This window comes from Rana temporaria, chromosome 5 (genome assembly GCF_905171775.1).
Source record: "Rana temporaria chromosome 5, aRanTem1.1, whole genome shotgun sequence".
Lineage (NCBI taxonomy): Eukaryota > Metazoa > Chordata > Amphibia > Anura > Ranidae > Rana > Rana temporaria.
This window is the reverse complement of record NC_053493.1, coordinates 49,896,979-49,924,712: the sequence shown is the minus strand read 5'-3', so window position 1 is coordinate 49,924,712 and position 27,734 is coordinate 49,896,979. Positions and strand designations below refer to the sequence as shown.

The 27,734-nt window shown below is 46.0% G+C and overlaps 1 protein-coding gene across 7 annotated transcripts in view; it reads right to left on the bottom strand.

Annotated features, from left to right (window-relative positions):
• KIAA1217 (KIAA1217 ortholog) overlaps positions 1-27,734 on the bottom strand; it is a 440,691-nt gene that overhangs the window by 173,017 nt on the left and 239,940 nt on the right. For all 7 annotated transcript variants that reach the window (XM_040352526.1, XM_040352520.1, XM_040352516.1 and 4 more), the window contains one exon: positions 804-1,002. In XM_040352526.1, coding sequence (XP_040208460.1) covers positions 804-1,002 — 199 coding nt within the window. The remainder of the gene's footprint in view (positions 1-803; positions 1,003-27,734) is intronic.

Below are 27,734 nucleotides of genomic sequence, written 5' to 3'. Positions count from 1 at the left end.
AGGCCTCGTACACACGACCGAGTTTCTCGGCAAAAACCAGCAAGAAACTTGCTGGGAGATATTTTTTTGCCGAGAAAACCGGTCGTGTGTACATTTTCGTCTAGAAAAATGTTGAGAAACTCGACGAGCCAAAAAGAGAGCAAGTTCTCTATTTCCTCGACGGGAATGGAGAAACTTGCTTTGTCGAGTTCCTCGACAGCCTAACAAGGAACTCGACGAGGAAAACGATGTTTTTCGCCCGTCGAGTTCCTCGGTCCTGTGTACGAGGCTTAAGACTTCAGCATACCAAGACATTTTGGACAATTTCATGCTCCCAACTTTGTGGGAAATGTTTGGGGGTGGCCCCTTCCTGTTCCAACTTGACTGCGCACCAGTGCGCAAAGCAAGGTCCATAAAGACATGGATGAGCTAGATTGGGAGGGGAGGAACTTGACTGGCCTGCACATGAGACATGACCTCAACCCGATAGAACACCTTTGGGATGAATTAAAGCAGAGACTGTGAGCCAGGCCTTCTTGTTCAAAATCAGTGCCTGACCTTACAAATGCGCTTCTGGAAGAATGGTCAAACATTCCCATAGACACACTCCTAAACCTTGTGGACAACCTTCCCAGAAGAGCTGAAGCTTTTATAGCTGCAAAGGTTGGGCCAACCCAATATTGAATCCTACGGACTAAGACTGGAATGCCATTAAAGTTCATGTGCATGTAAAGGCAGGTGTCCCAATACTTTTGACAATAGAGTGTACATACACATACACAACGATACACATAATTTAAAACAACGTGAAGTGTTTTGCTCACCTGACATCACTTAATTCGTAATAGATATTTCTGCCGTCGTCTTTGATATATATGGCTGTGCTGGGGGACTCCAGTACCTTCATTGTAAGCTGCTGAGGGAAGGCACTTACGAACAGGGCACGTATGGTGTCTACACCGGTTATTTCATTCGGCATCTGCAGCTTTTTGGTGTCCTCCCCATATTGCAGAAAGAGCACACCTGCAACAATAAAAAGAAGGCCATTAGATAATGATGACTATATTCAGTCCACTTTAAAGTGATGCCCCTTTTCACAATGTGAGAATGACATGATAACCCAGAAATACAAAGAAATCGCATATCTGTGTTGTGCTGATCCTTCATTTTCTAATGAGCAGGCTGGATGGATGTGGGATGGTAACACCATATTCCTGAAGGCCAGGTTTAAATATGTGCGGACGCGTTTTCCAGCCCTGGATCCGGTACGTTTCTGTTCACTGGTTCAGGTGCGATTCAGGTCCACATTTTTGCCGGAATTCGTACCTGATCTGGACCCAAAAACGCACAGGACCCTTTTGGAACTCGCACGGCGGCTGCCACGGGCATGTGTAAACTTTAAGAGCCGGTCTCACTCGCATGTCATGCAAATTGGATGCAGTGAAAACCACATCCAATTTGCACATATGTGAACCCGGCCTAAAGGATAAGTTCACCTTTATATAAAAAATAATAAATGCAAATATTTTTGCTGTATAAAAAAATGAGAATTTATTATTTTTTCCTGCAGGAGCCTGGAAAGCATTTCACCTGTGATCAGTAGATCAGGGGGTGCAAGGTGGGTTCCTACAGACATGTCCTCCGGCTTTCAGCATGTACCTCTGTATGGGCTTTCTGTTTGAAAGGCAAAGGCCATGTGAGTGGACGACGTTAGCGCTCGCCAGCGCCTCTGCAGCCCATTGAAACTACAAGTGCGCCTGCCCCTGTGGTACTTGTAGTTTATTTATTCACAGGAATCTGTAAATGATAGACGCACTGTTTTTAGCCACTTACATTTTAAGTTGCGTGGTCATATAATGCTTTACCAAAACAACATTTATATAATTTTTTTCCCACAAATAGAGCTTTATTTTGGTGGTATTTGATTACCACTGGGTTTGCTTTTTTTGCGATATAAACAAATTAGTACAAAATTACTTTTTGCTACAAAATATATCCAGTAAAAAAAAATATATATATAAAAAAATCTGGTTTCTTCATAAATTGTGGACAAATGTATTCTGGTACATATCATATTTTCCAGTGTATAAAGCCTCGTACACACGATCAGTCCATCCAATGAAGCTGACTGATGGTCCATCGCGCCTACACACCATCGGTTAATTAACCGATCGTGTCAGAGCGCGGTGACGTAAAAACACAACGACGTGCTGAAAAAAACGAAGTTCAATGCTTCCAAGCATGCGTCGACTTGATTCTGAGCATGCGTGGATTTTTAACCGATGGTCATGCGTACTAACGATCGGTTTTGACCGATCGGTTAGGTGTTAAATTTTAAAGCAAGTTCCTATTTTTTTGACTGAAGGTTAACTAACACGATCGGTTTGGACTGATGAAAACGGTCCATCAGACCATTCTCATCGAATGGACCGATAGTGTGTACGCGGCCTAAGACGACCGGACGTATAAGACGACCCCCTAATGCTACTGTTTTTCCTAAGTTTTTGCCTATACTCACTGTATAGGACGACCCCCCTTCTGAGGCTTCTTATTGATTAGATTTCCTTCTTCTCAATCGAATTTGGAGCCAAACGGCGCTGAGCCAATCACGGCAAGCGGTGTATTTCTAGTAATGAACACAAAGCCTGCTCGGATTGGCAGAGGCTGTGACATCATCAGCCCGCGCCACTCTGACTCACTGTAATGTGTCCTGCTCGGATTGGCAGAGGTTGTCTCCAATCCGAGCAGGCTTAGCAGGCTCTGTATTCATCAACAGAGTGCATTGCATACTGTATGTATACAGTATTACCGATGCACTGACATCCATCTGGCGGCCCCTTCACCCGGCGTATAAGACGACCCCCGTTTTTTAGCTGTGAAATTTAGGTGTAAAAGGTCGTCTTATACGCCGGAAAATACGGTATCTTTGATAAAGAAAGATCCCAATAAGTGTATAATGATTGGCTTGCACAAAAAGTATCGGGGGTTATTTACGAAAGGCAAATCCACTTTGCACTACAAGTGCAAACTACAAGTGAAAAGTGCACTTGAAAATTGCACTGAAATTGCACTTGAAAGTGCAGTCGCTGTAGATCCGAGGGGGACATGCAAGGAAAATAAAAAACAGCATTTTAGCTTGCACATGATAGTATAATAAAATCAGCAGAGCTTCCCCTCGTTTCAGATCTTCCCCTCAGATTTACAGCAACTTGTACTTGTAGTGCAAAGTGGATTTGCCTTTAGTAAATAGCCCCCACAGTAACTACAAACTATGGCATATACACTAGAATTGTTGTATCACCCTCATTACAGGTGAAATATGTAACATGTTCTAAAGGTGAACTCAGCCTTTGTGTGGGCACTGGGCGTGGTACACACACCAGTAAAGATATAGGGGCAGATCCTCGTACAGCGGCGCATTTATGCGCCAGGCGTAGCGTATCTAAGATACACTACGCAGCCATAACTTACTTTTTTTTTAATCCACAAAGAATCCGCGCTGTAAGTTACGGCGGCGTAGTGTATCTTTGGCGGCGGAATTCAAATGGCTGTGATGGGGGCGTGTTTTATTTAAATACGTCGTGACCTGACGTAAACAACGTTCTTTTTTTAACTGCGCATGCGCCGTCCATGGGGGTATCCCAGTGCGCATGCTCGAAATTAACCCGGAACAAGCCAATGCTTCCGACGATGACATCATTCTATGCAAATCCCTATTCGCGAACGACTTATGCAAACGACGTAAAGAATTCAAATTTCTATGCGGGAAGGACGGCCATACTTAACATTGAGTACGCCTCATAACAGCAGCTTTAACTATACGCCGGAAAAAGCCGAACGCAAACCACGTAAAAAAATGCGCCGGCCGGACGTACGTCCGTGGATCGCCGTAACTAGCTAATTTGCATACTCAATGCGGAATTCGACGGAAACGCCACCTAGCGGCCACCGAAAAATTGCAGCTTAGATCCGACAGGCGTACGTCTTAGTCGAGATGCCGTCGTATCTTGTTTTGAAGATACAAAACAAAGATACGACGCAGGAAATTTGAAATTACGCGGCGTATCAGGAGATACGCCGGCGTAATACTTTTGTGGATCTGCCCCTTAATTGCTGTACACAGGATGTATGTAGTATGCCCTGGCCTTCTGCCCCGTTGCTGCTACCCAAGCCCCTTGTGCTTACCAGCAATTTCTGGCAGTCAAAATGATGGACTTGATATATAAGAGATTATGCAACCAGCTTCAAATCTCCAGAAGTAGGATCACTGAAAAGGTTGTCTGTCTGTCCCTATGGAATTGCTGAAACCTCAATTGCTAGCGACGGGAGGGACATCTCTCTGCCTCGGCTACAGAGAAAGCGATTCCACAGGGACAAAACAGACAGCCTCTTAGCGATCCTGCCACTGTTGATTTTGACAAATTGCCAGCAGCAGGATCGCTAGCGGCAGAGTCGCCTGTGTGTCATCAGACTAAATATAGCAGCTGTAGAAGCTGCTGCTGTCATAAAATCAGGCCGTCTGATACAATGTTTATAACACTGTTCGGACGCAGGATAGAGAGATACAGAGTAATGTCATAGCTCCCTACTTTTTGAGATGGGAACGAGGGACGCCTATTAGCAAAAGTATGCAGGCATAAGACACACCCCCTGCCACGCCCCCTTAAAGGAGGATTATAAAAAAAAAAAAGAATTAGTTAAACCCACAAGTGCTTTTTTTTTTTTACCACTACTATTCCTTTATATTATCTTTTGAAATGTACAAATGCAGAAAATTAGGATTTGGATTCACAAAGCGAGATACGTCCAAAAACATGGCTTCAGCCGTCCGACGTAACTTGCCTACGCCGGCGTATCGTGGGCGCATAGTTACGCTGGATGCATTCGGCGTTCCCATTATAAATATGCAAATGACCTAGATGCGCCGATTCACGAACCTACTTGCGCCCGGGGTATTAATATACGCTGTTTACGTAAGGCGTCCGACCGGCGTAACTTTACCCCTCATAAAGCAGGGGTAAGTCATGTTAAGGTATGGACGTCGGAACGACCGTCGAAATTTACGTCGTTTACGTAAGTCGTACGTGAATAGGGCTGTGCGTAAGTTACGTTTACGTCGTAGGCAGTGTTTAGCGTATCTTGGGCATTCTAGCTGACGTGATTTTGAGCATGCGGACTGGGATACGTCCACGGACGGCGCATGCGCCATTCGCTTTGGCCCCTCATTTACATGGGGTCACGGCTCATTGTAATACAACACGCCCACTGCCTTGATAATTTGAATTAGGCGGGCCTACGCCGGCCCATTTACGCTACGCCGCCGTAACTTTGGGCGCTAGTTCTTTCTGATTACGTACTCGCCTCTCTAAGTTACGGCGGCGTAGCGTATATGAGATGCGCTACGTCCGCCGAAAGTTACGCCATTCTTTTTGAATCCGGGCCTAAAAGTGCATTTTATATACAACTATATATATCAGACCAAAATGAGGGACAAATTAAAAGGAAAGAGGGACAGAGGGGCTTTGTTCCAAATCAGGGACAGTCCCTCGAATCAGGGACAGTTGGGAGCTATGTAATGTTACTTGTCTATTACATCTGCAGATAACAAGCAGAGATGGGCCCAGGTCTGCTCCAAACTTAGGCTGGTCTATTACTCTCATCCACTGCTGTCCAATCAAATGCAGCACACCCTGCAGCTGCACATACACAAGGGGGGTTTGGATGCTTGTGACATCATTGACCTAATAAGGCCATTGGGCTGCTTAGGCTTCTGTGAGCTGTACTGAGCCTTGGTACTAGGCTCCATACACACCTGAGTGATCCGGATCCGTTTGGGTTTTGTAACGCTTTAACCACTTGCTGACGGCCGTACGACTTTGTGCCTCAGTGCGGCTCCCAATCTCTAACAGGCCGTCTTTTTACGGCCGCCCCTTTGCACGTTCCCCGCGCGCGCTCCCGAGCGCGCAGCGGGGAACTGCTGTGCTGGCCGTGTCCCTTGGACACAGCCAGTCACAGATCGCCGTGAACGGCCAATCGGAGCGGCCGTTTCCTAGGCGATCTGTGCGGCCAATGAGAGATGATCTCATATGTTTACATATGAGATCATCTCTCATTCTCGGCTCTCACAGACAGCGGTGCTGTCAGGGGAGAGAGGAGACGGATCTGTGTCTCTTGTACATAGAGACACAGATCGGTCACCCCCCCCCCAGTCACCCCCCATCCCCCACAGTTAGAACACTAATATTAGGGTACACATTTAACCCCTTCCTCACCCCCTAGTGTTAACCCCTTCCCTGCCAGTCACATTTATACAGTAATTAGTGCATATTTATAGCACTGATTGCAGTATAAATGTGAATGGCGCCAAAAATGTGTCAAAAGTGTCCGATGTGTCCGCCATAATGTCGCAGTCCCAATAAAAATCGCAGATCGCCGCCATTACTAGTAAAAAAAAATAAAAATAATAATAATTCTGTCCCTTATTTTGTAGGCGCTATAACTTTTGCGCAAACCAGTCGCTTATTGCGTTTTTTTTTTTTTTTTTTTACTAAAAATATGTAGAATACGTATTAGCCTAGACTGAGGATAAAAAAAAACGTGAAAAAAAAATTGAGCTATTTATTATAGCAACAAGTAAAAAAATTTTTTTTTTTTTCAAAATTGTCGCTCTATTTTTGTTTATAGCACAAAAAATAAAAACCGCAGAGGTGATCAAATACCACCAAAAGAAAGCTCTATTTGTGGGGAAAAAAGGACGTTAATTTTGTTTGGGAGCCACGTCGCACGACCGCGCAATTGTCAGTTAAAACGACGCAGTGCCGAATCGCAAAAAGTCCTCTGGTTAGGAAGGGGTTTAAGTGCCCAGTAAGGAAGTGGTTAAAATAGTTGAGAAATGAAGAATGCAGTGTAAACATATTACACATATGTAAAAAGGGGAGCTTAAGGCTGGGTTCACACTTATGGAAATTGGATGTAGGTTTCCCCGCATCCAATTCGCATGACAGGAGAGTGTGACCGACTCTCAATGTAGCTGGTTCCCATATCTCCGGGGCAGGCGTGGAGTGCCCAGCAGAAAGGGTTCTGTGCGCCTTTGGCTCTGTTTCAGGTCTGAATGCAGGCAAAAATATAGACCAAACCTGAATCCGTGAACGGGGATGCACTGGACCCCCTGCTGTGCCCAGGGAAGCCATCAAAAATTTTGGGGCACCTTACACAGATTTAGGACGTGGCCTGACCGCCAACATTCCCTAGCGCCCGCCCACTGGCCATCCAACTGAATCTGCCCACTGGCTGTCCCACCCACTCCCACGGATGTGAAAGGTGGTGGAGGCTCAGGCTTGTATTCTTCTCTCTCCTTTTCTATTGCGGCTGCCTGCAGAAAACAGTTTTAAGGAGTTGTAAAGGCAGAAGAGGTTTTTATCTTAATGCATTCTTAATGCATCCCCCCCCCCAGAACTCCCCCATTACCTACCTGAGCTCTTTCTCTCTCCAACAAAGTCCACGATCCCGTCAGCCATCCAGTACACTCCTCCTGATTGGCTGGGACAGAGCAGCTGCGCCACTGACTTCCACGGCTGTCAATCAAATTCAGTCAGCCAATCAGGGGAGAGACTAATAAACAGAAAGGGCACAGTACAGGGGAGAAGGCAGAAGGGCACAATACTGGAATCAGGAGGGCACAGTACAGGGGGAGAAGGGCACAATACTGGAATCAGGAGGGCACAGTACAGGGGGAGAAGGGCACAATACGGGCACAGTACAGGTTCCCAGGAAGCTTCACAAAAGCCATCCCGGGACAGCTTAATAAAAACCGTGACTGTCCCATCAAATCCGGGACAGTTTGCAAGTATGATGTAATGCAAGATTTTCATGGGGCCCCCATGTACCTTGGGCCCCTGGGCCGTGCCCAGGGGTCCCCATGCATTAAGACAGCCCTGGATATAGTCACTGTTCAGGTATTCTGACAGCCACAAATTCAAGCTATCAAAATACAATAATCAGCAGGGAAGAATCCTCCACCCATGCTGTTTAGTATGGGTGGGGGAATCCATTGATTTCTTTAAGAGAAATCTTACAATGTATAACCAGCAAAATAAGTGTAGCAACATAAAAGACTAAGTAGGTCCATCAAGTCTTCTCTTTACATTTTGTTTATTTTTTGGAAATATAAGTTGTATACCAAGGATGCATAAAACACTTTGGGGCAGATCCTCAAAGAAATTACGCCGGCGTATCTGTTGATACGCCTCGTAATTTAAAATTTTGCGCGTCGTATCTTTGTTTTGGTATCCACCAAACAACATACGACGGCATCTGTGTTAGATTCGACAGGCGTACGCCTTAGTACGCCGTCGGATCCAAGATGCAATTTTAAGGCGGTCGCTGGGTGGCGTTCACGTCATAATCCGCGTTGAGTATGCAAATTAGCTTTTTCCGACAATCCACAAACGTACGAGCGGCCGTCGCATTCTTTTACGTCGTTTCCGTTCGGCTTTTTCCGGTGTATAGTTAAAGCTGCTATCTGGTGGCGTACTCAATGTTAAGTATGGCCGTCGTTCCCGCGTATAATTTTGAAAATTTTACGTCGTTTGCGTACGTCGTCCGTGAATGGGGCTGGACGCCACTTACGTTCACGACCAAAACAATGACGTCCTTGCGACGTCATTTGGAGCAATGCACCCTGGGAGTTTTGACGGATGGGGCATGCGCAGTTCGTACGGCGCGGGGACGCGCTTCATTTAAATTAAACACGACCCCTACTACGCCGCCGTAACTTACGGCGCAAATTATTTCTGGATTCAAACCAAAGCCAGGTAAGTTACGGCGGCGTAGCGTATCTCAGATACTCTGCGCCGGTGCAGATCTTTGAGGCCTATTAACCACTTCCCGACCTCCTCATGTACATATACGTCAGCAGAATGGCACGGACAGGCACAATCACGTACCTGTACGTCCTCTGCTTGACGTGGGTGGGGGGTCCGATCGGGACCCCCCCCCCCGGTACATGCGGAGGTCGGGTCCGCTCGGGGAGCGATCCGGGACGACGGCGCGGCTATTTGTTTATAGCCGCTCCGTCGCGATCGCTCCCTGGAGCTGAAGAACGGGGAGAGCCGTGTGTAAACACGGCTTCCCCGTGCTTCACTGTGGCGGCGCATCGATCGAGTGATCCCTTTTATAGGGAAGACTCGATCGATGGTGTCAGTCCTACAGACACACCCCCCTACACTAGTAAACACACACAAAGTAATCCCCAAATGTTACAGCGCCCCCTGTGTTTAACTCCCAAACTGCAACTGTCATTTTCACAATAAAGAATGCAATTTAAATGCATTTTTGCTGTGAAAATGACAATGGTCCCAAAAATGTGTCAAAATTGTCCGCCATAATGTCGCAGTCACGAAAAAAATCGCTGATCGCCGCCATTACTAGTAAAAAAAATAAAAAAATAAAAAATGCAAAAAAACTATCCCCTATTTTGTAAACGCTATAAATTTTGCGCAAACCAACCGATAAACGATTATTGTGATTTTTTTTACCAAAAATAGGTAGAAGAATACGTATCGGCCTAAACTGAGGAAAATTTTTTTTTTATATATGTTTTTGGGGGATATTTATTACAGCAAAAAGTAAAAAATATTGAATTTTTTTTTAAATTGGCGCTCTATTTTTGTTTATAGCGCAAAAAATAAAAACCGCAGAGGTGATCAAATACCACCAAAGGAAAGCTCTATTTGTGGGGAAAAAAGGACGCCAATTTTGTTTGGGAGCCACGTCGCACGACCGCGCAATTGTCTGTTAAAGCGACGCAGTCCCGAACTGTAAAAACCCCTTGGGTCTTTAGCCAGCATATTGGTCCGGGGCTTAAGTGGTTAAACTCCCAATGCCTCCCTGGCCATGAATAGAATGTGCCACCTAAGGCAGGCAATTCACCTGGCAGATGTAACCCGTGTCAACAGATCAGAGCAGAACAACCCCAGCCAGCCAGTAGGTGGGAAGAGGGATATTAAAAAAGAAAGTTCCCCACCCTAATCTGTCTCTGGTATGGATGGGATTCTTTATAGACTGAAATGTTCTTGCCTGTTTGCATCCCCATCGATTCGGCTTGTTGATATGTAATGACTTATGTGTGCAATTACAACAATGAATTAGTCTCTTCACTTGAGTCTTTAAAATTAAAAGACATTTATCTAGCAGTCCTATTTTCAGAAACAAATGAAATGAGATATTCCTCTGAGAAAAATTGCCTTTTTTTTGTATCGATCGTTCCAATGGGTTATAGATTCTTTATAGCCGCATATTTAAGGAGTAACTCCACTTTTGTTGAGAAAACCAAACAGTCCTCTGGATTATACACATTTCAAGGTTTTTAGAAAATATGAAGCATCTACTCTGTACATAAGAAGACAGGAAACCACTAATGGGGTGACGAGTGGCTTAGTGGTTAGCACTTATGCTTTGCAGCTCGGGGGGTCCTTGATCCAAGATGCTATCTGCATGGAGTTTGCATGTCTGTGTGGTTTATGCTGGTTTCCTCCACACATTCCTGGTCGGTTAACTGGCTCCTGTCTACATTGTCACTGGTATGTGTGTACAAGTTGGCTATGCACAAGTGTTGTCACATTTTGTATGGCAGTCCAAAGCTGAGCCAATTGGGGAGGCTTGATGAAAGAACGGTTGACCTACTGTGGGGAAACTTGGGCGTGTTATTTGGAGATACCGTGTTACTATTTCCATGAATGCAGCCTCACCATTGCAGGAATGCAGCCTCACCATTGCCATGAATGCAGCCTTACCATTGCCATGAATGCAGCCTCACCATTGCCATGAATGGAGCCTCACCATTGCCATGAATGCAGCCTTACCATTGCAACCAATGCAGCCTCACATGTGCCATAAATGCAGCCTCACATGTGCTATGAATGCAGCCTTACATGTGCCATGAATGCAGCCTTACCATTGCAACCAATGCAGCCTTACCATTTCAATCAATGCAGCCCTACCATTGCAACCAATGCAGCCTTACCATTGCAACCAATGCAGCCTCACATGTGCCATAAATGCAGCCTCACATGTGCCATAAATGCAGCCTCACATGTGCCATAAATGCAGCCTTAACATTGCCATCAGTGCAGCCTGATCGATGCCCATCTGCAGCCTCAGAGTGCCGACAGATTACAAACAGGAGAATCTCTTGTTTACTCTGTGGCCTCTTAAATACAAAGTCCCGCCTCCTATGATAGACAGAACAGTCGTCCAATGGCATCCCAGGAGACAGGACTTCCAATACAGATGCTGCTAAGTAAACAGGAGATTCTCTTCATGTAATCTGACGGCGCTCGTCCTGTCCCCTCCAAGGCAGCGCCGATAAAAACGGTATATATCTTTTGTGGCCCGGGGGACCACAAACAATGGCCCGGATTCAAGTAGCAATTGCGCCTGTGTAACCATAGGTTACACAGCGCAATTGCTTACTTGCCCCGGCGTTACGAATGCTCCTGATTCAGGAACATCGTAACGCCGACTGCAGCCTAAAATCTGCGTGGCATAAGGCTCTTATGCCACCCATATCTAGGCTGCATTCTTGCGATGACCGCTAGGGGGCGTTCCCATTGTGCTCAGCGTATAGTATGCAAATTGCATACTAACACCAATTCACAATGTTGCGCGAACCCTGCGTACGCAATTTACGTCGTTTCCGAACGGCGTGTTTAGCATAAGGCTGCCCCTTCTAATAGCAGGGGCAGCCAATGCTAAAGTATACCGGTCGTTCCCGCGTTGCGACGTTCGAATTTTACGTAATTTGCGTAAGTGATTCGTGAATGGCGCTGGACGCCATTCACGTTCACTTTGAAGCAAATGATGTCCTTGCGACGTCAATTGCCGCAATGCACGTCGGGAAAGTTTCCCGACGGAGCATGCGCTCTACGCTCGGCGCGGGAGCGCGCCTAATTTAAATGATTCCCGCCCCCTACGGGATCATGTACATTAGGCGCCCTTACGCAGGGCAAGTTTACACAGCGCACACGCAATTTACGGAGCTACTGCTCCGTGAATCGCGGGTAGCGCAGTAAATTTGCGGGGGCGCAGGGCAAAAACGCTGCCCTGTGCCTCCGTAAATAAGGGGCAAATCTACCTGAATCCGGGCCAATATATATATCCAAATCCCCAGGGGGGCCATATTAAATCAACAGGGGGGCCGCATTTGGCCCGCGGGCCGGACTTTGGACATGCCTGATCTACATGGAGCGAGTATAACAAACGCATTCATTTATTCACAAAAGCAGCCATAACGTAATGCTGAACACAATAATAAAGTAAATTATGCAGTGATTAAAGCAGCAACATCTACAAATTTCTCTGTCACTGTCCTCGGGGGAAGAGGAGCTTCTGACTGCCGGGATAATTTCACAGATAAATTCTGTCGCTTGGCAGAATTCTTTTTTTTCTCCATAAATATCATCTTAAAGTAGAATTAAACACTCAGTGATTTCGTTTAACACACTGAGCACAATAAAATAAACATACCACACTAAACTTTGTTAAAATTCCTACTCCAGCACATGCGGTTTACAATATTCAACACTGTTCTCTCAGTGCTGCTTCTCTGAACTTCCAGGCTTCATAGGAAAGAGTTAACAGTAGAGCTGCACAATTAATCATTAAATAATTGAAATTCTACTCCCCTTCCGATCTTAAAACAGCATTTCCCCGATTCTATGTAACAAGTGCAGAAAGTTCTCTGCTCACTTCTGACAGCTGACAAGATTCCGCCGATTCAGAAATGTACGTGCGCCCCGCAGATTTTTTTACGTTGTTTGCGTAAGGCTTTTTCCGGCGTAACGTTACTCCTGCTATATGAGGCATAGCCAATGTTAAGTATGGACGTCGTTCCTGCGTCGAATTTTGAAAAATTTAAGTCGTTCGCGAATAGGGCTTTGCGTAAATTACGTTCACGTCGAAAGCATTGACTATTTGCGACGTGATTAGGAGCATGCGCACTGGGATACGTTCACAGCCGGCGAATGCGCCGTTCGTGAGAAACGTAATTTACGTGGGGTCACGTTTTATTTACATAAAACACGCCCACCTCTTGACAATTTGAATTCGGCGCGCTTACGCCGGCAGATTTACGCTACGCCGCCGCAACTTACGGAGCAAGTGCTTTGTGAATACTGCACTTGCCTCTCTAAATTGCGGCGGCGTAGCGCAAATAACATACGCTACGCCCGCACAAATTTACGTTGCCCCTACCTGAATCTAGCCCAATGTTCTTCGATCAAAAGGATAAACTTTGGTCTGTAAATGAGGGCAGTTTAACCACTTCAATACAGGGCATTTTCACCCCCTTCCTGCCCAGGCCAATTTTAAGCTTTCAGAGCTGTCACACTTTGAATGACAATTGTGCGGTCATGCGACACTGTACCCAAATTACATTTTAATCATTCCCCCCCCCCCCCTACAAATAGAGATTTATTTTTGGTGGTATTTGATCACCTCTGCATTTTTTATTTTTTGCGCTATAAACAAAAAAAGAGCGACAATTTTGAAAAAAAAAACCACAATATTTTTTACTTTTTGCTATAATAAATATCACGATTTACAAAAAAAACAAAAAACTATTTTATTCTTCAGTTTAGGCCGATGCGTATTGTTTTACATATTTTTGGTAAAAAAAAAAATTGCGTTTATTGATTGCTTTGCGCAAAAGTTATAGCGTCTACAAAATAGGGGATAGATTCATGTAATTTTTATTATTATTTTTTTTTTTACTAGTAATGGAGGCGATCTGCGATTTTTATCATGACTGTGATATTGCGGCAGACACATCAGACACTTCTGACACTATTTTGGGACCATTCACATTTATGCAGCGAACAGTGCTAAAAAAATGCATTGATTACTGTATAAATGTGACTGTCAGGGAAGGGGTTAACACTATGGGGGCGATCAGGGGGGGTAACACAAGGCGTTAATTGTGTGTCCTAGGGAGTGATTCTAACTGTGGGGGGAGGAGACCGATCGTTGTTCCGATATACAAGGAACATACGATCAGTTCTCCTCTCCCCTCACAGGACGTGGATCTGTGTGCTCTGTGATGAGCAATCGCGGGTGCCCGGCGACCATCACGGCAGTACACAGTGATGCAGCGGGCACTCGCCAGAATGCCAGGAAAACAAAGATGTCATATGATGTCCGCCCGGAGGGAGGAAGGGTGCCTGCTGCCGGCATTTTACAATACGGCGGTAGGCAAGTGGTTAAACACTTAAAGCGGAGGTTCACCCAAAAATCAACTTTCTGCCATTAGATCCAGCATACTGCTGATATCTGCAGTATGGTGGGTTTTTTTTTGTACTTATCGTTTTATCAGCGTTGTTATCCGGCTCCGAGCGGGGATTCCTGCGGGGAATAGGCGTTCCTAAGCCAAGCGGATTTGATTGACGGGCTGCTAAAAGCGTCACACCTTCCGAAAATACCCGAAGTGTTTACGGCGCTATACGACGCCTGCGCCTGCCGTGTAGAGCTGACTGCGCAGGCGCCGTAAACACCCGAGTGTCACTTCAGGTATTTTCGGAAGGCGTGACGCGCTCTAGCAGCCCGTCAATCAACTCCGCTTGGCTTAGGAACGCCTATTCCCCGCAGGAATCCCCGCTCGGAGCCGGATAACAACGCTGATAAAACGATAAGTACAAAAAAAAACACCATACTGCAGATATCAGCAGTATGCTGGATCTAATGGCAGAAAGGTAATTTTTGGGTGAACCCCCACTTTAAAGACTAAGGGCTAGATTCACATACCTTTAGGCGGGCGTAGCGTATCTCCTATACGCTATGCCGCCGTAAATTTGAGAGGCGAGTATGGTATTCACAAAGATTTTGCGGCCGAAGTTATGGCGGCGTAGCGTATTAGGGCCGGCGTAAGCCCGCCTAATTCAAATGTTGAAGCTGTGGGCGTGTTTTATTTAAATTTAGTGTGACCCCACGTAAATGACGTTTATAACAAACGATGCATGCGCCGTCCGTGAACGTATCCCAGTGCGCATGCTCCAAATCACGTCGCAAATAGTCAATGCTTTCGACGTAAACGTAACCTACGCCCAGCCCCATTCACGGACGACTTACGCAAACGACGCAAAACGTGAAAAATTTGACGCGGTTCCGACGTCCATACTTAACATGTTTTTGGTGGTTTATCTTTATGCCTGAAAACGCCTTAGGTAAACTGCGTATCTTTACTGTGACGGGCAAGCGTACGTTCGTGAATAGGCGTATCTTGCTGATTTACATATTCTAGGCGTAAATCAGCATACACGCCCCTAGCGGCCAGCGTAAATAGGCAGTTAAGATACGACGGCGTAGGAGACTTACGCCGGCCGTATCTTAGCAACATTTAAGTGTATCTCAGTTTGAGCATACGCTTAAAGTTGCGACGGCACGGATTCGGACATTAGTTAAAAATCTGTATTTTTTGCTAGAAAATTACATGGAACCCGCAAACATAGTGGGCCGGATTCAGATACAAGATACGACGGCGTATCTCCTGATACGCCGTCGTATCTCTGAGTGCGGGAGGTCGCATCTATGTGCCTGATTCAGAGAATCAGTTACGCATAGATTTCCCTAAAATCCGACAGGTGTAAGTGTCTTACACCGTCGTATCTTAGGCTGCATTTTCAGGCTGGCTGCTAGGTGGCGCTTCCGTATGTTTACTTGAGGAATATGCTAATTAGGTAGATACCGCAATTCAGAAACGTACGTCCCGCCGGCGAATTTTTTTACGTCGTTTAAGTTCGGCTTTTTTCGGCGTATAGTTACCCCTGCTATATGAGGCGTAGCTAATGTTAAGTATGGCCGTCGTTCCCACGCCGAGTTTTGAAATTTTTAAGTCGTTTGCGTAAGTCGTTCGCGAATACGGCTGTACGTCATTTACATTCAGGTCGAATCCAATACGTCCTTGCGACGTAATTTGGTGCAATGCACACTGGGAAATTTTACGGACGGCGCATGCGCCGTTCCAAAAAAACGTCAAAAATGCGGGGTGAAGTTAAATTTAAATACAACACGCCCCCAACATCCCCATTTGAATTAGGCGGCCTTACGCTGCAACGAACAGGTAGAGAAAACTGCCGCTCCAGGTGAGCGCACCTAAGGCAATCACTGTCCACTCAGGAACCAACGGGTGCTGGCAATGCACAGAGCATGCAAAGGAAGAAACGTATATGGACAGCCGCACTCCAGCAAGTCTAAAAAAGACGTGCCCTTTATTGGGTAAAAAGAAAATGCACTACAAAAAAACAGCACACAGTGGGAAATAAACAGCTGATGCGTCTCACATTGAACTGTAACGCCTAGTCATAGCACATGGCCTTACGCTGTAACACATACGTTACGCCGCCGTAACTAAGGGCGCAAGTTCTTTCTGAATACAGAACTTGCGCCTAAAGTTACAGCGGCGTAACGTATAGGAGATACGTTACGCCGGCAGATAGATACACAAATCTATCTGAATCTGGCCCATATTATTTTTTTTTTGCAGAGACCCTAGAGAATAAAATGGCGGTTGTTGCAATATTTTATGTCACACTGTATTTGTGCAACAATATTTTGAATTTGGGGAAAAAATACACTTGAATGATTAAAAAAAAAAAAAAAAATATGAAATAGTAAAGTTATCCCAATTTTTTTGTATAATGTGAAAGATGATGTTATGCCATGAGAATCGTGATCTTTATTCTAAGCAAAAAAAATGTGAATTTCATTTTAGCCAGAATCGTGCAGCTCTAGTGAACACTGCAGTCCGGAACCAGTATGTTAGTTTTGAGAAGGGAGAAGGAAAGATCAGGGAAGTGCCCTGCCATCCTAGGCTATGGGGCTCTATTGATGCACACAGTGCAGGGAGACACACCCTATGTGCAAAGGTGGCTCCACAGAGAAAGGGGCCACCCTGAATCGGGAAACCTGGGGCGGTGGTCATAGTACCATCTTAGACTGGAACATGGGGAAGGATTAAAAGATAAAGGGGCAGATCCACATAGAATTAGATCCGCGCAGCGTATCAGAGATACGCTATGCCGCCGTACCTTACATGGCGTAATTTCGAATCCTCAAAGAATTTGGGCCGTAAGTTACGGCGACGTAGTGTATTTCAGGCGGCGGAATTCAAATCGGCGATTAGGGTGCGGGTTTCATTTAAATGAAACGTGTCCCCGCGCCGAATGAACTGCGCATGAGTCGTCCCGAAATTTCTAGCCGTGCATTGCGCTAAATGACGTCGCTAGGACGTCATTTTTTTTAACTTAGATGTGAGTTACGTCCATCCCGATTCACGGACGACTTACGCAAAAAATCAAAAAAATTCAAATTTCGACGCGGGAACGACAGCCATACTTAACATGGCAAGTCTATCTATATGCCGCAAAATACCAGCTTTAACTATACGCCGGAAAAAGCCGACTAGAGACGACGTAAGAGAATGCGTCGGCCGCGCGTACGTTCGTGGATCGTCGGAAATAGCTAATTTGCATACCCGACGCGGAAAACGACGAGAACGCCACCCAGCGGACGCCGAAGTATTGCATCTAAGATCCGAAGGCGTACGAAGACGTACGCCTGTCGGATCGAACCCAGAAGCCGTCGTATCTTGGTTTGAGGATTCAAACTAAAGATACAACGCGGGAAATTTGAAAGTACGCCGGCGTATCAGTAGATACGCCGGCGTACTCGCTCTGAGGATCTGGCCCAATGAAACTTCATACTCCATAGGTGATTTGATCAGATGCTGAAATTGATTAAAAATGAGGGTTTAATATCACAGAATCTCAGTGCCGCAAGGTCACTGTGCGCTAACATATAAGCCACGATGCTGCCCACTAATTGGTACAATCTAACAATAAAAAATAATAAAACCACCTTAATGGGAATTGTGGCAAGAGATTACAGAAGATTTTCTATGCATTGAAGGTTGAAAGGAATGCCAGAGAAGTCAATTACATGAGGTGGACTCTGCCAATTTCCTCAGACATCTGGTCCGGCATTACTCTGCTGAGAATAAAAATATTTCCAATTTTGGTAATAAACGACATTCTTTGTATCTATTATAACTAACGGCGCACTTCATCAACTTGTACTAAAAGCTGCAGACCTGAGATCAGTCAGCCGCCAGCTGCGATTTCTGGATAATCATGTGAGGAAGAAGATGAAAGTGACACGAAAACCCAACAAACAATCACATTTATTGATACTCTTTTGTAACCTCCTAATTGTATGGTCTTCAGAATGTAACAGGACCTTGCTTGTGATCATAGCCAGTCTTCTGTGTGGCCCATTGATGTATCTACTGCCAGCGGCGGCGCGTCCATAAAGGGCGCAGGAGTGCCGCCCCCCCTCCTGGCACCGCTCTAATTACCATAGATAGATTCATGCATTGCATGAATCTATGGTCGCTGCTGACACCCCCTATTCAGGTGTCCGGCCCCTGAAATACAGAGGTGGGAGTGTTTTTTGGAAGCACCTGATTAGAGCCATAGGCTCTAATAGGCGCCCAAAAATGTGAGAAGCGGGCACAACGCTGTGCGCTCGTTTCTCACTCAGTTGTATGTTAGGAAAGCGAAGGAATTCGCTTTCCTAACATTGAACAGCCTCTCAGCCAATCAGGTGCACTGTGTCTGTGTTACCTGTCACCTGATTGGCTGAAACGACAGGCGCTGTGATTGGACGCCTATAAGGCATTCAATCATAGAGGACGAGAAGAGAAGCGGGCAGGAGAAGACATCGGGGTCAGGGAAGAAATGGAGGACACCGGACACCACTCGCCACCTGCCGCCATCACCCACTACCCACCAGAGACAAGGTAAGTGCCAGGCAGACAGCAGACAGATGTGGGCACAGTGGCAGCATTTGGGGCCCAGTGGCAACATTTGGGGGACAGTGGCAGCATTTGATGGGCACAGGGGCTGCGTTAGATGGGCAAAGTGGCTACGCTTGATGGGCAAAGTGACTGTGTTTGATGGGCACAGTGGCTGCGTTTGGTACAGTGGCTGCTCTTTGATGGCACAGTGACTGTGTTTGATGGCACAGTGGCTGCGTTTGGTACAGTGGCTGCTCTTTGATGGCACAGTGGCTGTGTTTGATGGCACAGTGGCTGCGTTTGATGGCACAGTGGCAGCGTTTGATGGGCACAGTGGCAGCGTTTGATGGGCACAGTAGCTGTGTTTGATGGGCACAGTGGCTGTGTTTGGTACAGTGGCTGCTCTTTGATGGCACAGTGGCTGCGTTTGGTACAGTGGCTGCTCTTTGATGGCACAGTGGCTGTGTTTGATGGCACAGTGGCAGCGTTTGATGGCACAGTGGCATCGTTTGATGGGCACAGTGGCTGTGTTTGATGGGCACTGTGTGGCTGCGTTTGGTACAGTGGCTGCTGTTTGATGGCACAGTGGCAGCGTTTGATGGCACAGTGAGGCTGCAATTGATGGGGTTTTGTTTCAGAATTTTTCAGTTTGTTTGCGCCCCTCCAAAAATTTTGAGCACCAGCCGCCACTGTCTACTGCCATCATAGCCTACAAGACTGCTGTGTGTCCTGACAGCAGAACCTATTGTAGAGCTTCTCCCCACCAGAATCCTCCACTTCCCATCCTTATACATTGTTCTGGTACCATTGCCTGCCATAATTGTATGCTTATTTGCAGGATGTACTGAAAGTTCTGATCTATTGGAATCCTTTGGAAGCAGTCACTCTCAATATCCTTCCTCCGCTGCCATTTACAAGGGGTTTGCTGGTTTGGTATAGGCCATGTGGAATTTTGGGGGTCATGAGGAGCACTGATTTAGGAGAGCCACCATTGAGGATATATATACAGTACATAATGGGGTCAAGTGTAATATTGTCATCATGATATTATTATTATTATTATTATATATACAGGATTTATATAGCGCCAACAGTTTGCGCAGTGCGTCACAACTTGGGGCAAACAGTACAGTTATAATACAATTCAATACAGGAGGGATCAGAGGGCCCGGCTCGCTAGAGCTTACAATTTACAATCTTGGTATGCTGACACCTTAAAGCGGAGCTCCACCCTAAAGTGGAACTTCCGCTCATCGGATTCCTACCCCCCATGGTGCCACAATTGGTAATCCGGTAATACGGCCGAAACGCGTCAGTGACATCACCGCAGGGCTCCCTCCTCCTCCTCCCCCGGCCGCCGGGCTAATAGGAGAGAGGAGCGGGGCCTCGCGCATGCGCAGTAGGGTTCCCAGCGTCAAGCCGAAAGGCTACACTGCCAGGTTCCCTTACCCGCAATGGCGGCGGCAGTGTCACACCGGGAACCCTACTGCCGACATCGAGGGACAGCAGGACAGGTAAGTGTCCATTTATTAAAAGCCAGCAGCTGCAGTATGTGTAGCTGCTGGCTTTTAATTTTTTTTTCCCGGACCTCCTCTTTTAGGCTGCATTCACACCTCCGCGACAAGATACGCCGCGTACGCGGCGTATTTTGCCGCGAGTGTGTACTTTTTTTTTTTTTTTTACAAAGCCTTCCCATTGCTGTCTATGGCCGAACGCCAATGTCGCCTGAAAAAAAGGGTCCGGGACTTTTTTTCAGGTGACAGGCGTACGGCGTCTATGAGATGTGAACCATCTCCATAGACAGCAATGGGAATTCTCCCCTCTAGCGGCACAAGCGTCCGGCGTCGGGCGTTTTGTCTCCTAGATGTGAATGGGCTCTTAGAGTTCCCTTCACTGAAATAAAGGACCAAGCCCAACCCCTGAAAAACAACCCCACACAATAATCCCCCCTCCACCAAATGATTTGGACCAGTGCACAAAGCAAGGTCCATAAAGACATGGATGAGTGAGTTTGGGGTGGAGGAACTTGAGTGGCCTGCACAGAGTCCTGACCTCAACCCAATAGAACACCTTTGGGATGAATTAGGGTGGAGACTGCGAGCCAGGCCTTCTTGTCCAACATCAGTGCCTGACCTCACAAATGTGCTTCTGGAAGAATGGTCAAACATTCCCATAGACATACTTATAAGCCTTGTGGAAAGTCTTCCCAGAAGGGTTGAAGCGGTTATAGCTACAAAGGGTGGGCCAACTCAATATTTATCCCTATGGACTAAGACTGGGACGCCATTAAAGTTCATGTGTGTGTAAAGGCAGGTGTCCCAATACTTTTGGCAATATAGTGTGTGTGTATACATATATATATATAGGGTTGTATTAACCACTTCCGGACCGCCGCATGTATATGTACGTTGGCAGAATGGCACGTACAGGCACATTGGCGTACCTGTACGTGCCTGCCTAGACGTGGGTCGGGGGTCCGATCGGGACCCCCCCCCCCCCCGCTACATGCAGCGGTCGGAAACCCGCGGGGAGCGATCCGGGACGAGGGTGCGGCTATTCGTTTCTAGCCGCCCCGGAGCTGATAAACGGGGAGAGTCGTATGTAAACACGGCTTCCCCGTGCTTCACTGTGGCGGCTGCATCGATCGAGTGATCCCTTTTATAGGGAGACTCGATCAATGACGTCAGACCTACAGCCACACCCCCCTACAGTTGTAAACACACACTAAGTGAACACTAACTCCTACAGCGCCCCCTGTGGTTAACTCCCAAACTGCAACTGTCATTTTCACAGTAAACAATGCAATTTAAATGCATTTTTTGCTGTGAAAATGACAATGGTCCCAAAAATGTGTCAAAATTGTCCGCCATAATGTCGCAGTCACGAAAAAAATCACTGATCGCCGCCATTAGTAGTAAAAAAAAAAAAAAAAATAAAACTATCCCCTATTTTGTAAACGCTATAAATTTTGCGCAAACCAATCGATAAACGCTTATTGCAATTTTTTTTGCCAAAAATAGGTAGAAGAATACGTATCGGCCTAAACTGAGGGAATATTTTTTTTTTTATATATGTTTTTGGGGGATATTTATTATAGCAAAAAGTAAAAAATATAGAATTTTTTTCAAAATTGTCGCTCTATTTTTGTTTATAGCGCAAAAAATAAAAACCACAGAGGTGATCAAATACCACCAAAAGAAAGCTCTATTTGTGGGGAAAAAAGGACGCCAATTTAGTTTGGGAACCACGTCGCACGACCGCGCAATTGTCTGTTAAAGCGATGCAGTGCCGAATTGTAAAAACCCCTTGGGTCATTTAGCAGCATATTGGTCCGGTCCTTAAGTGGTTAATACATACAGAGTTGCATCAATGTGTGCTTTTTATATGTACTTGGAGTTCAGCTATAAGTCCACACTGTCTCATAGCAAAATGCGGATTCAACAGCATCTCAAAGGAACATATTTGGCTTTGGCCTTATGCAGGAAAAAAAACTAAAAGCATCTATTGAATCCATAGCAATCCATATATCAAACACAAAAAACAACCATAAACATATCAAACAGGCAAATATAGACACAAACATAAAGAAGGTTTTACAATAAAATAAGACTGTGCATAAAACTAAGTCAACAATAAAAAACTTGTTTATGTTTTCCCGTCTGCAGCAAGTAATATAGCGAGGATGAAGAGTACATCTGGTTTTCAGGAATGTCACAGAAAGGTAAGGATTATTTTCCTCCAAGGTCATACCAAGGCCAGGAGGCTTAGAAGACTTGTGTACTCAGCTAAGACGACTTGTATTACAGCCCCACACTGGCCTTTGCCGTATCTGGGCAACCAACAGGCGCAGAGATTTTTACAAAAATAAAAAAAATAATGAGACACATATTGTTTTCTGCATTCAATAGTATGACCATTTTGTAACTATAAAGAGAAATATACAATAAATATGGCCTGATATAATATGTATGTAGTGCAAACATGAGCATTGGGAATATGGTTTGATAGTTATCAGTACACATAGGGTTTGGAAGACTAAGGGCGCATTTATTTAAAATGTACAGAGCTTTTCATCCTGCTAATCTGCGTGTGCCTTCATTCTGTGCAAAATCAAATGTTACTAGGCTATTTTCTTTCCAGGTCAAATATTATTCATTCATAATGAATAAAAGGAATAAAATACCATATTATGGTCACTAGATGGCGCTGACAATCATAAATATTTATTTCCTATGATCAGCAGCTTCATCTAGTTACCATAATGCTGTATCTTCCTATTCTTTATGAACCAATAACATTTGAACTGGACAGAAAATAGTCTAGTAACAATTCATTTTGCATTTACATGCAGAACGAGAAGTAGAGCGGCACAATTAATCGTTAAAGAATCGAGATCGCGATTCTAACCACCTCCCGATCTTAAGACCTCATGCACACTGGACATTAAAATAACGTTATAGAAATGGCAGTAGCTTTGCAGTGAGTTTTTCAACGTTTTTTCAATAGCGTTTTTTTAGCTTTTATTAGCGTTTTTCCATGTTGGCGTTTTTTTTTAAAGATTTTTGAGTATTTAGCTGCGTTTATCTGGCCTCGTACGCACGAGGAGACATGTCCGATGAAAACGGTCCGCGGACCGTTTTCATCGGACATGTCTCCTGGGAGCTTTTGGTCTGATGTATGTACACACCATCAAACCAAAATCCCCGCGGACAGAGAACGCGGTGACGTAGAAGACACCAACGTTCTCAAACAAGGAAGTCCAATGCTTCCACACATGCGTCGAATCAATTCGACGCATGCGCGGGATTTTGGGACGTTGGTTACACGTCATAACCAGCGGACATGTCCGATTAGGTGTACTAACCATCGGACATGTACGACGGACAGGTTTCCAGCGGACAAGTTTCTTAGCTTGCTAAGAAACTTTTATCGGAGATACGTTACGCCCGCACAATATTACGCAGGCCTACATGAATCCGGCCCTGAGCCTTTTTTTGACACTTGTTGCTTACAAGTTAAAATCTGTGGGCCAGATTCACAGCAGAAATACGCCGGCGTATCTACTGATACGCCGGCGTATTTTCAAATTTGTTGCGTCGTATCTTGATTTGGAATCCTCAAACCAAGATATGACGGCTTTTGGCATAGATCCGACAGGCGTACGGCTTCGTACGTCTTCGGATCGTAGGTGTAATTCTCCGGCGGCCGCTGGGTGGAGTTTGCTTCGTTTTCCAGCGTCGGGTATGCAAATTAGCTGTTTACGGCGATCCACGAAGGTACGCGCGTTCGTCGCATTCTCTTACGTCGTCGCTAGTCCGTTTTTCCCATCGCAATCTTAAGCCTGCTATTTCATGGCTTAGATTTAGAACAGCCATGTTAAAGTATGGCCGTCGTTTCCGCATCAAATTTCAAATTTTTTTTTTTTTGCGTAAGACGTCCGGGAATACGAAAGTACGTTACGCACGTCGCCGTTCAAAAAACATGTCGGAGCGCCGTAATTTCGCGCAAAGCACGGTGGAAAATTTCCTAACGGAGCATGCGCAGAACGTTTGGCGCGGGAACGCGCCTAATTTAAATGGTTAAATTAGGCGGGCTTGCGCGGGACGGCTTTACGCAACGCCGCCGCAAGTGTACAGGCAAGTGCTTTGTGAATCAAGCACTTACGCCGAAAACTTGCGGCGGCGTAACGTAAAGGGTATACGTTACGCCGCCGTAATTATTCGTGAATCTGGCCCTGTATTTTTTGCTAGAAAATTACTTAGGATCTCCAAACATTATATATATATATATATATATATATATATATATATATATATATATATATATATATTTAGCAGAGACCCTAGAGAATAAAAAATATGTAGAATAATACTTATCGGCCTAAACTGATACGGATACATTTTTTTATTTATTTTTTTGGGATATGTATTGAAGCAGAAAGTAAAAAAAAAATATATATATTTTTTAAATTGTTGGTCTTTTTTTGTTTATAGCGCAAAAAATAATAACCACAGAGGTGATCAAATACCACCAAAAGAAAGCTCTATTTGTGGGTAAAAAATTACATCAATTTTGTTTGGGTACAGTGTCGCTCGACCGCGCAATTGTCAGTTAAAGTGACGCAGTGCCATATTCCAAAAACGGCCCGGTCATTAAGGGGGCAAATCCTTCCGGGGCTGAAGTGGTTAAAGTGTAGCTCTAGACCGAGACAGTAGGTTGACAATGGTCACTTTTTAGGCTGCCAATAGAGGGCTTAGGTGGTGGAGGAATCCACCCCACCGTGTTATGGTATTGTAACAGCGGGGTCTCCTCTGCTGTCAAAATACACCGATCAGTCCTGCAGATGATTGGCTGCAGTTGCTGATCGAATGAAAGTTTTCAAACAGTCCCTTTTAGATCGACTTCTGTAGAGTGGGAATGGCCATAGATAGGTTGAAATTTGCCCAGTCCCTACTGAACCAGCTGAATTTCAATCCATCCATGGCCAGTTGATTTGTGATCGGTTGTGTGGTGAGTTTTTTCGGGATGATTTGCGTGCGGTTTGATCCTTTTTGTTGCATTATCATATTGATAGGTGTGGGGCCAACATTAGTCGCGGCCTTTTCTAGGGACAGATAAAAACGAGTGCTGCCCACCACCTCTGATCATATGACAACACTGTGAGGCCTCGTACACACAGTTTCTCAGCAAAAAACAGCAAGAAACTTGCTAGGAGATATTTTTTTGCCGAGGAAACCGGTCGTGTGTACATTTTCGTAGAGGAAACTGTCGAGAAACTCGACAAGCCAAAAAGAGAGCATGCATGGGCATCCGCTGAAATTTTTTCAGAGGGGGGCGCTTCGGCAGCGGTGATACACAGTCGCATTTTACCCTTTCTTCGACCGCTAGCAGGGGTTAAAAGTGCCCCCCCCCACGTTAAAATGTAAAAACACCCCACTGTGCCCCCTGCATCTTTCAATATCTCTTTGTCACTACTGTGTACCCCCTCTCCACAACTGCACCTCTGGACCCCTTTACATTACACAGCACCCCACAGCTCTGGACCCCTTTACATTACACAGCACCCTGCATCACTGGCCCCCTTTACATTACACAGCACCTCACAGCTCTGGACCCCTTTACATTACACAGCACCTCACAGCTCTGGACCCCTTTACATTACACAGCACGCTGCATCACTGGCCCCCTTTACATTACACAGCACCCTGTACCACTGGACCCCATACATTACACAACACCCCTTTCCCTTGACTGAAACACTACACTATATTGACAGTATATTTATTTATGGTCTAAAAGAGGAACCTTTTGGAATGAGGGACAAATGGATTTGATCCCAGAAGAGGGACGGGCACGCTAAATAAGGGACAACTAGAGGGGAGGGGAGCGCTGCAGTCACTGCTTAAATCGGCCCCAGGGCCAGTTTGGCCCTGCTCCTGGCTCTCCCTGGCGATTCCAGGGGGGGGCAAACGACCCCCCTTGCCCTATGGAGCGGACGCCCATGAGAGCAAGTTCTCTATTTCCTCGACGGGAATGGAGAAACTTGTCTTGTCGAGTTCCTCGACAGCCTAACAAGGAGCTCGACGAGGAAAACGATGTGTTTCGCCCGTCGAGTTCCTCGGTCGTGTGTACGAGGCTTGACATTACGGAATCTATAAAAGGTGACAGGGTTCCAATGACCATTCGTATGATGGAGATAGAAGCTCGGTTTGATGATGTTTTGCTCCCCGGCTGCCTGTCTGCAGATAAACACTTCTTCCCTTGTGTAAGATACAAGCATGCTCTGGTTTTAGGAGAGAGTCTACAAAGACTTTGAAATAGGTGAGGGATTAAGAAGTTTGTATTAAAATGGGAACTGAAATGAAATACAGATGGGGAACATCTGACATTCATCTGTCAGACTGAAATGTTGAAGGTCAGGCTTCATCAGGCAAGGTGGTCTGTCTGTGTTTGGTTTATCTCCGAGGCATTCTCCCAGCAAACCTTGTGTGATGTACAGGCAGCTGCTCAACAGTCAGGATGGGCAACCTGTAGACCCCATGGTCACAGGGAACTACAAGTCTCAGCAATGGTGTACGTACAGGGATCATGATTGGGACCCGGTCTCGTGCTCCAGGAGGTCCGTGCGGCCCCCCTGTGCACCTGGCTAGGAGGGGCAGCGGCATGTAGAGGAACCGATCTGTCCATGCAGCCACTGAATGCCGCTTCTCCTCCTCCCCCTCCTGCAGGCATTCAGTGGCAGTAGGAGAGAAATGGACGGATCGGTTCCCTTTAAATGCCACCCCTGTCCTCTCTCCTGGCCCCCCAGTGATGTCTCTGGGCCCTTATGTGTTTTCTTTCTCCCTGCCACCCCCTCCTCTCACGGCCACAGCGCTGCCAGGTTCGCCCCTCCCCTTTCCCGCCGGCTGCTGCGGGGGATCTGGATGGAGAACGGGGAAGGAGCCGGTATGTGGGATAGATATTTCTTCTGAGCAGGGTGACCACGTGTCCCAGATTGCCCGGGACAGTCCCGCATTTTGCAGGTCTGTCCCGGGAACCTTCATTCCAGGACAATACAGTGTCCCGGAATGAAACTGACACAGCCGACCCCCGGGCCAATCTGATGCCCCCAAAATAAGGCCGCCACATCACCGCTTTACTCACGGACAGTACTTTTCCTGGCCGGGAATGTCTGGAGGAGCACAGACCCCGCCCCCTGCTTGTGATTGGAGAAACCATCAATCCCGCCTCTTGTGTCCAATCACTGTGCTGTGATTCGTTACAGCACAAACTGATTTTTGGGAAGGGAGGGTGTCCCTGAATGGTAGTTTGGAAATGTGGTCACCCTACTTCTGAGAAATCTTCACTTCCTATTCTTCTGTCTGTAACTCCACACAGTAATGCAAGGCTTTCTCCCTGGTGTGGAGTGTCG